Here is a 12978-nt window from a genome sequence, read left to right as displayed (position 1 = left end):
CCACATTCGGAAAATTATTATTTTTAACTTTTGTAATCCAGTAGCCAAAACACAGAACAGTCATGCCTTCAGCTATGTTGGTATTCTAAGAACAGTCCCAAAGTTATTGTTGGTGGCAGAGCTAGGTAGAGAGAATGTAGATGTTTTCTCTTGAAGATAAGAAAATGAAGATGCTGAGAATCGCTTCTGCAGAGCAGATATGCAATCAAAGTGCACGTATGGGCAGGGCACATGATTTGGTAAAGCAGGAGGTCTGTGGTAAGACAAAGACTGTCATCTCCAGCATTTTGTCTAAGATGACCACTTCTCTGGAAGTTTTTCCTCATGTGATCTTTGACTTTCTTAGATGTTTTTGCTTATCTCTTATTCTTTCTAGTTCCCTCCCTCCACTCTATCCCTCCCTCTCTTTCTTTTTTTGGTACCAGTCCTGGGGCTTAAAATCAGGGCCTGGTTGCTGTCCCTGAGCTGAGCCACTGCTCCATTTCCAGCTTTTTTGGTGCTTAATTGAAGATGAGTCTCATGGACTTTCCTGCTTGGTCTGGCTTTGAACTGTGATTCTCAGATCTCAGCCTCTTTAGAAGCTAGGATTATAGGTGTGAGCCACTGGCACTGTTACTTTTCTTCAGTGTGGGTTTCGTAAGATTTGTGACATCTGTCTTCCTATTTTTACTTTATCTCCTTTCATGACTGTCTCTTAATATGGTCTCATCTAACCATTACTGTAGAAGATGACAACCTTCCTACCTTACCCCTCATTACTAAATACAACAAAGCCCATTTTCTTCCCACTGAATGGGCCCAATCAATGAATGGTGTTGGGAATTCTATTCTCTTAGATACCTCTTAGGTTAGTGACAGTTTCCTTCATCTTCAAATCTTCTTATTCTCTGCCAGTTAAAAATTTCAAAGCTCACCAGATTGTTCTTGAGAATGCCTCTTCTAGCCTTTCCATCTCATTCCCACAGCTATTGTCTTATTACTGTACTTACTCAATTCAATGAGTACTTACACTGCTTATTCTGACTCATGCCAAGAGCATTTCTCTCTCTCTTTAGTTCAACCCATACCTGTCGAGGGATTAATTCATTGATGGAAAGAAGTACTTGAATTATATTCTTCCCTATGCTAAGAAAAATTGATTTAAATTTTTAAAAAATAGTTTCAGTAGTTGTACAGAGGGGTTTCAATTCAACATATCTACTTATGAGTACAGTGCAAAGAGCGAAGAACAATGCAAAGACCTTCTTCCCTCCCCCACCCAAACCCCAAACCCACCCAAAGCAAAACAAAAATGCTCTGCAATTTGACTCCAGGATTCTGTAACAAGTTATATTCTAATACTTCTATAAAAGAACTTTTCCATTGACTATTATATATACTACTAGAAGATATGTACTATGTCCTACATGATCCTTGTACAAGTGCAGGGCATGTGCTTGTAAATTCATTAAAAGAATAAATAAGATGTTAAAAGTTTCTTAAGTATCATCCGAAAGTTAAACTTAATAAAAAGGAGCCAAGATGAGGGGAGGGAAAAGGAAAAAGAAGAATGGAAAAAAGGCTACTTTTCTGACTATACTTTATTACTGTTTTATAGATCTGTCACTCCACCATTTAATATTTAATGAAGTTATAGAATGAATAAAGAATAACACTAAAACTTCAAAAACAAATAAAACAAATTAGTTGGTGGCATAACTGTGGTCTTAAAAGCACAGTATTAACCAAACACTCTTAGCAAGATATCCCCTCTAGTAATAACAGAGTTATTACTAGGTATCTTAGTAAAAACCATTCTGGTTGGTGTCACAGGACAAAGTAAAAACGAGAGTCCCTCCTGATCCATAGTTTCCAACATTTTCCCTTCACACTATTAATGATGGCCTGAAAGTATTCAATAGAAAATTCTAGGGGCTGAGAGTATCTCTCAGTGGTAGAGATTACACCCTCAGCATGTACAAGATCTGGGTTCAGTTTCTAGCATATTTCATCCATACTAAATAATCAACTCCAAGGAAATCTTTTGACATCCCTCTCACCCTTGGGGTTTTGCAGAATATGTCCTGCAGATAAAGGGGGAACTATTATACATAGTTATGCTGGTGTTGAAAAATTCTTTGGGAATTGAGATTTTTGGTGTGCGAAAAAGAGGCACAAAAATCAATGGTTTTAATATTTTTGTAATCTTGTAACTGAATTGGAAGTACTGTTAGAAGTTCTTATATTTTATCTTAAAATCTGAGGAAGTTGCAATAAATAGTCCTAGTGCCCAGATTGAGGGCTCTAAATATATTTCCTGCCAAAAGAAGACAGGGCTCCTTGAAGCAAAGACCAATTCCAAGTCTGGGCAGCAAGTCACCACAATAAGCCTGGAAGAACTCATCAGATTAGAAAGAAAAGAAACTCCCAAAGCCTATTACTGTCATGATGCTTCCAACTGCTAAGAACAACTGAAATCTAAATGGCAATTGCAGGGCAGGTGGCTTCAATCAGTCAGTGCCATAGGAGTCAGCAATCAAGAGGATCATGGTTCAAGGCTAGTCCAGGCAAAAAAGTTAACATAACCCCAATTTAACAAATAAACTGGGCGTAGTGATTACACTAAAGTGTACTCCCAGCTAAAATGGAGGCCACGAAGTAGGAGAATAATGGTCTGATGCTGGCTTCTGGCAAACAATGTAAGACTATATTTAAAAAATTAGTCAAAACAGCAAAAAAAAAAAAAAAAAAGGCCGAGGACATGGCTCAACACCAGTACAGTCATTAAAAATCAGTAAGAATAAAAGTTTTATCACCAGAGGAAAAAGGATCTCAAGTTCTAGACCAACCAGGGTTAGAGTGGGAGACTTTACAGCACATACAAGGCTTTGGATTTGTCCCAACACCACAAAACAAACAGAAACAAAAGATGGAAAAGGAATCAAGTAGTCAGTCAAGTTTTCCTTACTTGAACTACATTCTAGTGTAACCCAGTTATTAATGAGAAGGGATATTTTCTTTATGCAAATAATCAGGATCAAAGAGGAATTAAAAAATTGGATACCACCCTTTGTGACCTCTAGGCAATGAACTATAATGAGTGCCAACATTTAAAAAAAAGAAAAAGAAAAAAGCTGTCTGTCCATCTATTCTGGAAGTGGACTTCATCAAAACATCAGACCTGAATCTGATGAGGCCTGTAGATGTGTACTGTTAATACACTAGCCATTGGTTGCATGTCGATACTGAATGCCTGAAATATGCTAGTTGAAGATGTGCTTAACTGTAAAACACACATGGAATTTTAAAGGTTCAGTGAAGAACAATTCTTTTATAGCAAACACTTGCAGTATATTGTATATGCTTCATAGGACAAATTAATTTCACCTGTTTTTTTTTTGGGGGGGGGAGTAAGGGATCAAACCCAGAGCTTTAGGTATGTTAGGCTCATGTTTAATTTGTCTCTATTGAAAGTGGATACCTGGGCATATAATCTTACCTACCCAGCAGGTAGAGGTTAGGAGGAGGGTTTGGAAGTTAGTCTAAACAAAAGTTTGCAAGAACCCATCTTAACCTATAGCAATTGGGCTTGGCGGTGCGTGTTCATCATCTCAATTACAAGGGAGATGTCAATAAGAGGATCATAGTCCAGGCTGGCGTGGTTTATTAGAAAAATAACAGAAAAAAAGTAAAAAGGTGCTGGGTATTGGTGCTCGCATTTACTCATAGCTCTTCAGGAGGCTGAGATCAGAGGATGGAAGTTCAAAGTCAGCCAGGTAGATAAGTGAGTGGCTCTTATCTCCAGTTAACCAGCAAAAATTGCTGTACTGGAGGCATGACTCAAGTGGTTAGAGTACCAGCAGTGAGTGGAAAGGCTTCAAGGCTCTGAGTTCAAGCCATAGTACCGGCACAAAAACAAAGGGCTAGCAGTGTAAAATGCCTGCCTAGCCTCAAGGGCCTGGGTCCAAACCGCAGAACTGATCCAAAAAAGAAAAAGATGGTGGTCAGTTGAAAATTGTTACTGGCCATCCTGGATGCAGGTTGCTGAGGCTGAGCGTGTGCACGAGCGTGCATATGTGAGGGCCTGCGCAAGCATGCCAGACCTAGGACTTGAAATCGGGGCCTGAGAGTTGTCCTTGAGCTTTTTTACTCAAGGCTAGCCCTCTACCACTTGAGTTACAGCTTCACTTTTGGCTTTTCTTGGAGCTTATTTGGAGATAAGAGTCTCATGGACTTTCCTGCCGTGGCTGGCTTTGACTCGTAATCCTCAGATCTCAGCCTCCTGAATAGCTGGGATTACAGGCACACGCCAGTGGCACCTGGCTGCTGAAGCTCTTTATAACTGCCAAGCATCCCATAAGGACTCAGTCAGTGACAGCACTCATTCTGTCTCTGATGTGCTTTAACAATGTCATATTCTTCCTTTGCCTGCAGGGTTTGTGTGCATCTTCTCATGGGTAAAGTCACTTATCACAGCCTTGCTTTTCTGGGTCAAATGAAGTTTTCTGGGAGGTGGTAGTGGAGAGGTCAGTTTTCCTCATAGAAGTGTTTATACAGAAACAAAATCCTCCCTCTTCCAAATGTCTATCCATTATGTTTGTTTTTTAACAAAGGTAGATACATTCCAATTAATACTAATAGAGGAAAAAATCACTGGGCTTGTGTTTTAAAGTTCACTATCTTCTACAGCATTTGCTGACTGAAGCTTGAGTCATCTTAAATGTATCCATATTTATTATTTACTAATAGGATTAAATATTTGATAGAATTATTTTCTTCTAGCACTCCTTGAAAAATCCTTTGGTTCTTTTTTTTTGTTTGTTTGTTTGTTTTGTTTTGTTTTTGGGTCCAGTTGTGGGGCCTGAACTCTGGGCCTGGGTGCTACCCCTCAGCTCTTCAGCTCAAGGCTAGCGCTCTACCACTTGAGCCACAGCGCCACTTCTGGCTTTTTGTTTTTGCTTATGTGGTGCTGAGGAATCGAACCCAGGGCCTCAGACATGCAAGGCAAGCACTCTACCACTGAGCCACCTTCCCAGCCCTCCTTTGGTTCTTTTGTTGTACGTTCTGTAATGAGGGCTTGAACTCAGTGCTTTGGCTCTCAGCTTGTTTGCTCTGGCCATGCCTCTAGTGCAGCATTTTTTCTGATTAACTGGAAATGATGTCTCATAGACCATTCTGCTTATGCTGGCTTTGAACCTCAGTACCCTAGGTCTTAGCATCCTGGGTTTAAGTGTGACTCACTGGAGCCCATGATATTCTTGCCAGTTTACTTTTTCAAACAAATTTACATGTATAAAAATTATGTGTTTTACAGAATCTAATGAACACTTTTCTGGCATTTAAAACAAAACTCTATAATGCTATGACAGGTAACTATAGAAAAATAAGAGTCTCCCATGTCAGGATTAAAGCATATCTCCTTTTATGTGTTCTTTTTTTTTTGGCTAGTCCTGGGACTTGAACTCATGCCTGGACTCTGTCCTTAAACTTCTTTAGTTCAAAGCTAGTGCTCTATCACTTGAGCCACAGCTCTACTTCTGGTTTTTTTTTTTTAAAAGTGATTTTTGTGGAGATAATCTCACAAAATCCTGCCTGGGCTGGCTTCAGACCTTAGATCTCAGACTCCTGAGGAGCTAGGATTATAGGCATGAACCACTGGGACCCAGCTTATGTTTTCTTTTAGTCCTGCATTTTAGTGTAATAAGTGTCTTAACACTATCATGGATAACCCCTGTTAAAATATTATAATAGTTTTATCAGAAATGTGAATCTGATCTCTTATATTCTGTAATTATATGTATAGTTAACACTATTGATTTTTGTACCTTTAGTCCCATTCCCTCCCTCCCTCCATCCCTCTCCCCCGCCCCTCCCCCCCCCCCCCCCCCAGCCTCTGTCAGTCGTGGGGCTTGAACTCAGGGCCTGGCTGTCTCTGAGCTCTTTTGCTGAAGCTAGCACTCTGCTACTTTGATCCACAGCTGTGTTTTGAGTGGTTAATTGGAGAGTCTTATGGGGACTTTCCTGCTTCGTCTGGCTTCAAACTGTAATCCTGAGATCTCAGCCTTCTGAGTAGCTAGGATTATAGGCGTGAGCCACCAGCACCTGGCTTAGTTCATTTTGCCTTAACGTTTATTATGTTGGTTAAAGGATCTACGCATGGTTAAATAGCATGTGGTAACAGAAGTTGTTCTTATTTGGTGTGTGAAGTACTTCTGAAGTACCTATCCTAGAGATAACCAATTCTTAACATTAGAGTAGTTTCCTTATCTTTATGGAAACAGGCCAGATTGGTATTTTTCATAGTTCTTAGAGTAAAAACTGGGCAACAGTGACAGGCTGATCAAGTGAGGCTTTGGGTCAAAGTCAAGTCCACTTTTATCTATTTTGTACCTTTGAAAATATATTAATGCTAAAAATTTTGTCCGGTGTGTGGGTACCAGGTCTGTTAATTTCAGCTCTTAGAAAGATCAAGAGTTTGAGGCCAGTCTAGGATACATAGTGAGACCATATCTAAATAAATAAATAAGCAAATTTCAAAAGTTGAAACATTTCAATGAGAATATAATGAATTATCATTTGGGAGCTTAGTGGTAGAATGTATGTGTATATAGCATGCATAAGGGCCTATGTTTAATCCTCACCCATATTCTTCCCTCCAAAGTCTCTCCCAATTCAAAATTCTGTAATTCAACTTTATTTTATCGTACTTTCACAATTGCTTCTATGTAGTATCTTCCAAATTTTAAAGAAATGAGAGGAAAAGTGGGATAAAAAAATTGCATTGACAATTATTCAGAGTCTAAAAAAAATACAAGGAAGAAAGCACAACTAGCAGCAAGCACTGCATTTGCAACGTAATAGGTGCTTAGGAAATGGTTATTAAAGGACTGGGCGGAAATGGGCAAAAATGTACTTGCTTCCAAATGGGTAGCATGGTCTGGTGATAGAGCATTTTATTTTCTTTAGCTTTTCTGGTTTTTCCCTTTGATAGGGAAAAAATAGCAACCCAAATTGAAGTTTCTCACAACTGTAAACTCACGCTCATTATCTTCCTTCTACTTGGTGCTCCTTGACTTCTCATAAGGTTACATCCCATAAATGTATTATGAGTTGCAAATATCCTGAGTGAAAACACATTTAACACACTAAGCCTATTATACCCTGTTTTCAGCTACTGTTCTGAACTCTAACTTTGTTTTTAACACCACCTTGCATCATCTAAATGAAAACTTAATCTTTCTTAAACAACCATTTATTTCCTATATAAGTGTACAATTTTCTTTTTGTTTGCTCACTTAGAGTAATATGTTGTCTTTACATATCAATTCTCAACTTCTTTTTTTTTTTTTTTTTGGGTCCAGTCGTGGGGCCTGAACTCTGGGCCTGGGCGCTGTCCCTCAGCTCTTCAGCTCAAGGCTAGCGCTCTATCACTTGAGCCACAGCACCACTTCTGGCTTTTTTCTTTTTGCTTATGTGGTGCTGAGGAATCGAACCCAGGGCCTCAGGCATGCAAGGCAAGCGCTCTACCACTGAGCAACCTTCCCAGCCCAATCAACTTCTTTTGGTTCCCCAAACATTCCAACCTTTCTTCCAAGCTAGTTAGTTCACAGTCCTTTGAACATTAATAGAACTCCACAGTCCTTTGAACATTAATAGAACTCTTCAATTTCTCTGTTTTTGGCCTTTTTTATTTAAGAATCCAAGGGAATACCTTGCCTTCTGCCTAATCAATCATGGCTGAAATCTTGGGCTTCCTATTTGAAGCCTCTTAGAGCATCAATATTGTCATATTAATGCTGCTTTGCTAATTATACTTCTTACTCAGATATATGACTTTGACATAAATCCAAGTCATAAAATTCATGTAAAACTTTTTTTGGAAAGATGGGACAAATCTCTATACTCATAAAAGCTCTCAAAAATCTTTTTGCTCTTAATTCCTCATAGTCTCAAATGTCTCATTGCCTGTATGCCATGTAATTTAGTGTTAAAACTCAGAGTTAATAATAAGGATCTTACAAGGATCCTAATGTCAGCTAACCCTGTTATCTCCTGGAGAGTAAGAATGTTGATTTATACTTAACTTGATATTCTCTACTGTTAGCCTCTGAGTATTTGTCAAACACTTGCTCATTAAAAGGAAAACATTTAAAATCAAATGTTACATCACTTGCTGCAGGTAGATAGCAATCTAGTCTTCTAATTTAGTTTTTCTAACTTTTCACAGCAAATTCCAGAATATCCTATATTTTCCATTTAAAAATAAATATCGCTAACACCATTGGGCAAGTAAGACATATGGCAATATAGAATGCTTTGGTAGCACTATGGCTGTGACTTAAATTACTGTAGATCAAACTGCCAGAAGCTGAGAAGATAACTGAATTTTCCTCTTCCTTTATCTCTAGTGAGGATAGAAGATAGCTGTATCATGCCTATCGATGAAAATATTTAACAATAAAAAACTGAAAGCACTGCTTTATAACTTAAATAATATAGTCTTACTACCAAATGTTTTAGTCATAGGATCTCTTGGAAGCTTGAATGGAAGCAAACTTTAGGGTTTTAATTATGGATGAAGCCACACAATTCTGGAAGCAAAGTATAGCAGGCAGCCAAAAATGTTACACATATGATTTTACTCCAAATGGGTACATTGGCCAAATGGTGAGGCCCTGCACAATCATACATTTTGACCACCTCCTCCCTAACCATCCAAAGGAATCTTGAGAAATCTGTTATCATAGATAGGAGTTCTGTATGTTGATTATGGCTTCAGTAGGGCAAAATCAAATTGTTCTTGTTTCTCATGGTACCCTCAATAGTTCTGGATTGAATCTGAACACATTACAGCTTATGGTTGTTCAAGATCTTCCTTCAAATAAAAGATGGGAAATGGAAAGATATACCTTCTATTTCTTTGTGCACAAAGATGACCTTACTATTCTTCCTGTAGTCATCTGTTTTCTGGCTGATTGAAAAAAAAAATTAATAAAAATTCACATGTCATTTACTCCACTATCAGGGGTCCAAAAAAGATGCTGCTTCATTAATTCTATCTATTGCTGAGAACAAAGATATTAAGTCAAACTAATAAAATTAAGACGGTTTTGGAAAGATGGAAAAAAACCTCTATATTCATCATAGAAACTTACCTTTAAAAGACTAAGGTTCCTTTTAAAAGCAGTCTCAGCTGCTGGCAACTGAGATACCTTTTCTGTGTTTTTGTTTCCAGATTTATTCTTCATTTGTTGAAGTAGTATTAGTCTTTGTGATACTCTGAAAAAAGTGAAGATTATATAAACTGAAAAGAATTTAAGAAGTAAATGATCTTATTGCCTGACCAAAGCACAAAATAAGTTTTAATTGCATTAAACTTCAACTATAACCTATTTTCTTTGAAAGTTAATGAGTAGTTAAACTAACACGACAATGAAAACTATGGTGATCCTCTAAGTTTCAAGTCAATTTGGATAAAAATATTTTCATTAGCATGAATCTATTCTTTATATATACCATAAATACATGCTTCTCTTCTTTAGCCTCTGTGGTCTTTTGAAATTATTTTAGAGTGTTGAAGATATGTTTTAATTTTTGGTGAAAATGCAAACTGTAATACATATCTCCTTGTACACATAGTTATATATACCTCCCCACACACATACATTGATATAACTTGCTATATGAAACCTTCTGCTTAACACTTCAGTACCCCTGAATCTCATGTTACACATTTAGAATTGTGCTAAACTTCCATATGTTTGAAGAAGCAATAAAAATATTTTTTTCCTCTTTTTCCAAGAGAAAGATGATGGTTTGATATATGAGTGAGAGGCAGTGTGTATATATGCATGCTCACAACAAGGTAAAACAGTAACTAAAGAAAGATGGGAAAAGTTAAAAGTAAATTCTCAAACTATTTCATTATATATAATATACTTTAAAAGTTCTATGCTGGTCAGATGCTCGTTTTACAAGTTTTTAAGGGGCAGGGAACCTTTAATCTGCCAAGGGCCATTTGGATATTTATAACGTCATTTGTGGGCCATACAAAGTTGTCAATATAGACAGATGGCACAGGCAACTGACAAGAAGCATATGAGAAGTATATATGTCTGTCCTGTCATGTACCAAATGATTTTGAAGGCCTTCTAGGCTGGGGCCGGATGTTCCCACCCCTATAAGAAAATATGTCAGATGACTGAAAATATATAAATGGTATCCACACAAGTGGAATCCTTAAATAGTTGTAAAGGTTTTCAGAAAACATTGTTTTATCCTAGGCTTGTCTTGAAAGTGGAACTAAAAACTGAGCTCTTTGAGCAGTTTTTTTTTTTTTTTGTAAAGAAGTATCTTAGAGGCTTCAGGAAAGTCTCAGCTCTCAGAGGAAGAAGAAAATTGATTGAGGCCTGGCATCAGGGATTAAACCAAGTGTTGGATCTGTATCGATTACACAACCATGAATATGAAGTCAGTCGTCCAGAAAGGGAGAGATGAAAGGTGAGATTATTTAGAAATTAGAAACAAAGAGATACTGAACAATAGTGCCCTTTTAGTTGTTGTTAAGAGATAATGAAATTTCCTGTATCAACATCTCTTTAAGTGTGCGAATAAAGTTTTACATAAAATTTTACATAAGTTTTTATGTAAGAAGGTAATACACATTTATGTACATAATAAAGTACTAATAAAGGTGTACTAATAGAGCCAGTACAACTCTGTATTTAGGTAATTCTTTTTCAAAACTTACATTTCTTCATGTCTTTTAGAAAGGCGAAATTCTTGAGCAAACAAGGAAGTCATCTTTGATCAAAAGATAAAAAGAACATATTTAAACACATTTCTATGTAGGATACATAACTTTGCATATGCCAGACTCATCCAAGAACACCAAGGTCAGGTAAATACATTTCACATTTTCTTCTCTTTAAGAAAACAACAACAAAATACCCCTCTAACCTTTATCAGAATGAAAAACAGGCAGTTGGTACCAGGAGTAGTGAACATTTTATTGTATCAACAGAAGAAAATCCACTCACAGAAACACCGTTCCTTGCGTGCACATGCACGCGCGCTTACACACACACACATACACACACACACACAAAGGCAAATGAGTATGAGAACCAATTGGAAACTTCGTGGTCTTTTCTTTATTGGAAGACTGCCCAGTCCTACCATGCCTCTTCCAAACAAGTATTTTTCATGTGTAACTGTGAGGAAAAGCACAATTCTCACTCTACCCTGGCTGTGTTTAGATAAACCTCTTTTGGTGACACACCTTACATCAAAAGCAAGCCCACCTTGGCTAACAAGCCTGGAGCAGTACAGACAGGAGTCTGCCCTGAAGGTAGCCAGGTCTGAGGGCACACCATCTGGAGGGGCAGAGACCAAAGAGGCTTAATCCAAGAACAAGAGAGACAGGAATGGAATTTCCTTTCTCATCTCAACTTTCTGAAATTACAGATTGTGTTGCCACCGGCTCGTTCTGATTGTCCAGTGCCCAGCGCGGATGGAAAGCCTGCGCTGTGCTTGGAGCCCGGGACTGTGGGCCGTGGCCTGGGGGAATGGGTCCTCCATGGGGTTTGCCCGGGGCCTGCCTTCAGCACCGAGGACAGCGCCGCGGCCCGGCCCGCCCCTCCAGGCTCTCCTTAGATACTTGGCATCTCAGATCCCCGCAGAGCAGGCCAGCCCTCGTCATTTCCTTTTCCTTTTTCCAGTTTCCTTTTGCCACGGGGGTCCCGGGAAGGCAGTCTGGAAGGAAGCCCAGAAAGTCAGGCCGGGGCTCACTTTTCCGTGACGCCAGCCCTGCGCGCTCCACACGGAGCCCTAAGGAAATCCTGCCTTCGGAACCAAGGATTCGCACCGGCGTCAGCACGGCGACCACCCCAGCACTCCCTTTTCCCTACGAACAGAAACCACACACTTCGGAACTTTTCTCATCACCCCGATCTTCCCCTTAACCACCTCCTGCTCACCGGCTCCGCAGACTCCCGCGCAATGCCTGGGACTTGGCGCGCCGAGTGCACCTCCAAGGACTACCGGGAAAGGCGCTGACGCGCACTGCGCCTGCGCAGGGTGGAGGCTTCCGCGCTGGGAGGGGGCGTGGTCATGGCCCTCCCTTTGCGCACGCGCAAAATGGTGATGACGTCGGCACCTCTATAAAAGGCGAGCGTCTGGCTCGCGGCGGTTGTTAGGCGTCGGAACTCTGAGGAGGATCCTGCGTTGTGTGGTGGTAGGCCGGGCGCGGGAGGGTTCCCCGAAATGTTGCATTTGAACCTCGGGAAGAACGTAGCTCTCCTCCAGTGAGCGTTAGAGTGCAGCCGGCTTTCAGGAAGCTAGAATGTTCCAGGTGTTTGCAGAACCGGTCCGTTCAGCGTCTGGCAGAGCCCCCCGGTGCTTCGTGGGCTCTGGGTGGCAACACGGAGGGGGAAGGCCTGGGTGTCCGTGTCGGCGACTGGATTAGGCGCAGTATTTACTGCGTAAATCCCCACGCTTCCCCAGTGGCTGAGGGTACCATCAGCCCCATTTACCCAACAAGGAAACACACATGGCTGTCAGTCACCCTCGGGTATAGAACTTCTTTTTAACAAATGCGTTATCAAGTGGGTGTACAGTTCCTTACCTGGGGTTATGGATCCAGTGCATCTTGATCGGTGCCACCCCTTCCACTGCCCTCTCTGTGTTCCCCCTTCCCATCCCTACCCTCAATTACATAGTTCAGTCTTTCTCTTCCCTCTGCTTGTAGGTTCCTCCCAATTGCCCCCTTAAGCATTGGCCACTAAGATGCATTATATTCTCTCTCCTTAGGGTACAGAAGAAGGAAGAAAAAAAAAAAAATCAAGAGACAAAACTTGCCTGGTGCCCGTGCCTCACGCCTGTAATCCTAGCTACTCAGGAGGCTGAGATCAGAAATTGACGGTTCAAAGCCAGCCCAGGGCAGGAAACTCCACGAGACTCACCTAATTAACTATCTACCAGAAAACTCGAAGTGGAGCT

The 12978-nt window shown here is 40.1% G+C and overlaps 1 protein-coding gene across 3 annotated transcripts in view; it reads right to left on the bottom strand.

Moving 5' to 3' along the window:
• Positions 1–12047, bottom strand: part of CUNH3orf14 (chromosome unknown C3orf14 homolog) — a 28740-nt gene extending 16693 nt beyond the window's left edge. For 2 of the 3 annotated variants that reach the window (XR_006147451.1, XM_042679939.1), the window contains exons 1-3: positions 11958–12047; positions 10730–10782; positions 9135–9258 (exon numbers count right to left, since the gene is read on the bottom strand). Coding sequence is in view for 2 of the 3 variants with exons in the window: in XM_042679939.1 (XP_042535873.1) it covers positions 9135–9258; positions 10730–10782 (177 nt within the window). In the remaining variant the exon portion in view is untranslated. Of the gene's footprint in view, positions 1–9134; positions 9259–10729; positions 10790–11957 lie in introns of all 3 variants that reach the window. The other variant, XM_042679940.1, reaches the window with a different exon arrangement.
• Between the last annotated feature and the right edge of the window lie 931 nt (positions 12048–12978).

The sequence above is a fragment of the Dipodomys spectabilis genome, unplaced genomic scaffold (genome assembly GCF_019054845.1).
Source record: "Dipodomys spectabilis isolate Male_0828 unplaced genomic scaffold, ASM1905484v1 ptg000054l, whole genome shotgun sequence".
Lineage (NCBI taxonomy): Eukaryota > Metazoa > Chordata > Mammalia > Rodentia > Heteromyidae > Dipodomys > Dipodomys spectabilis.
This window is presented reverse-complemented; position numbering and strand designations above follow the sequence as displayed.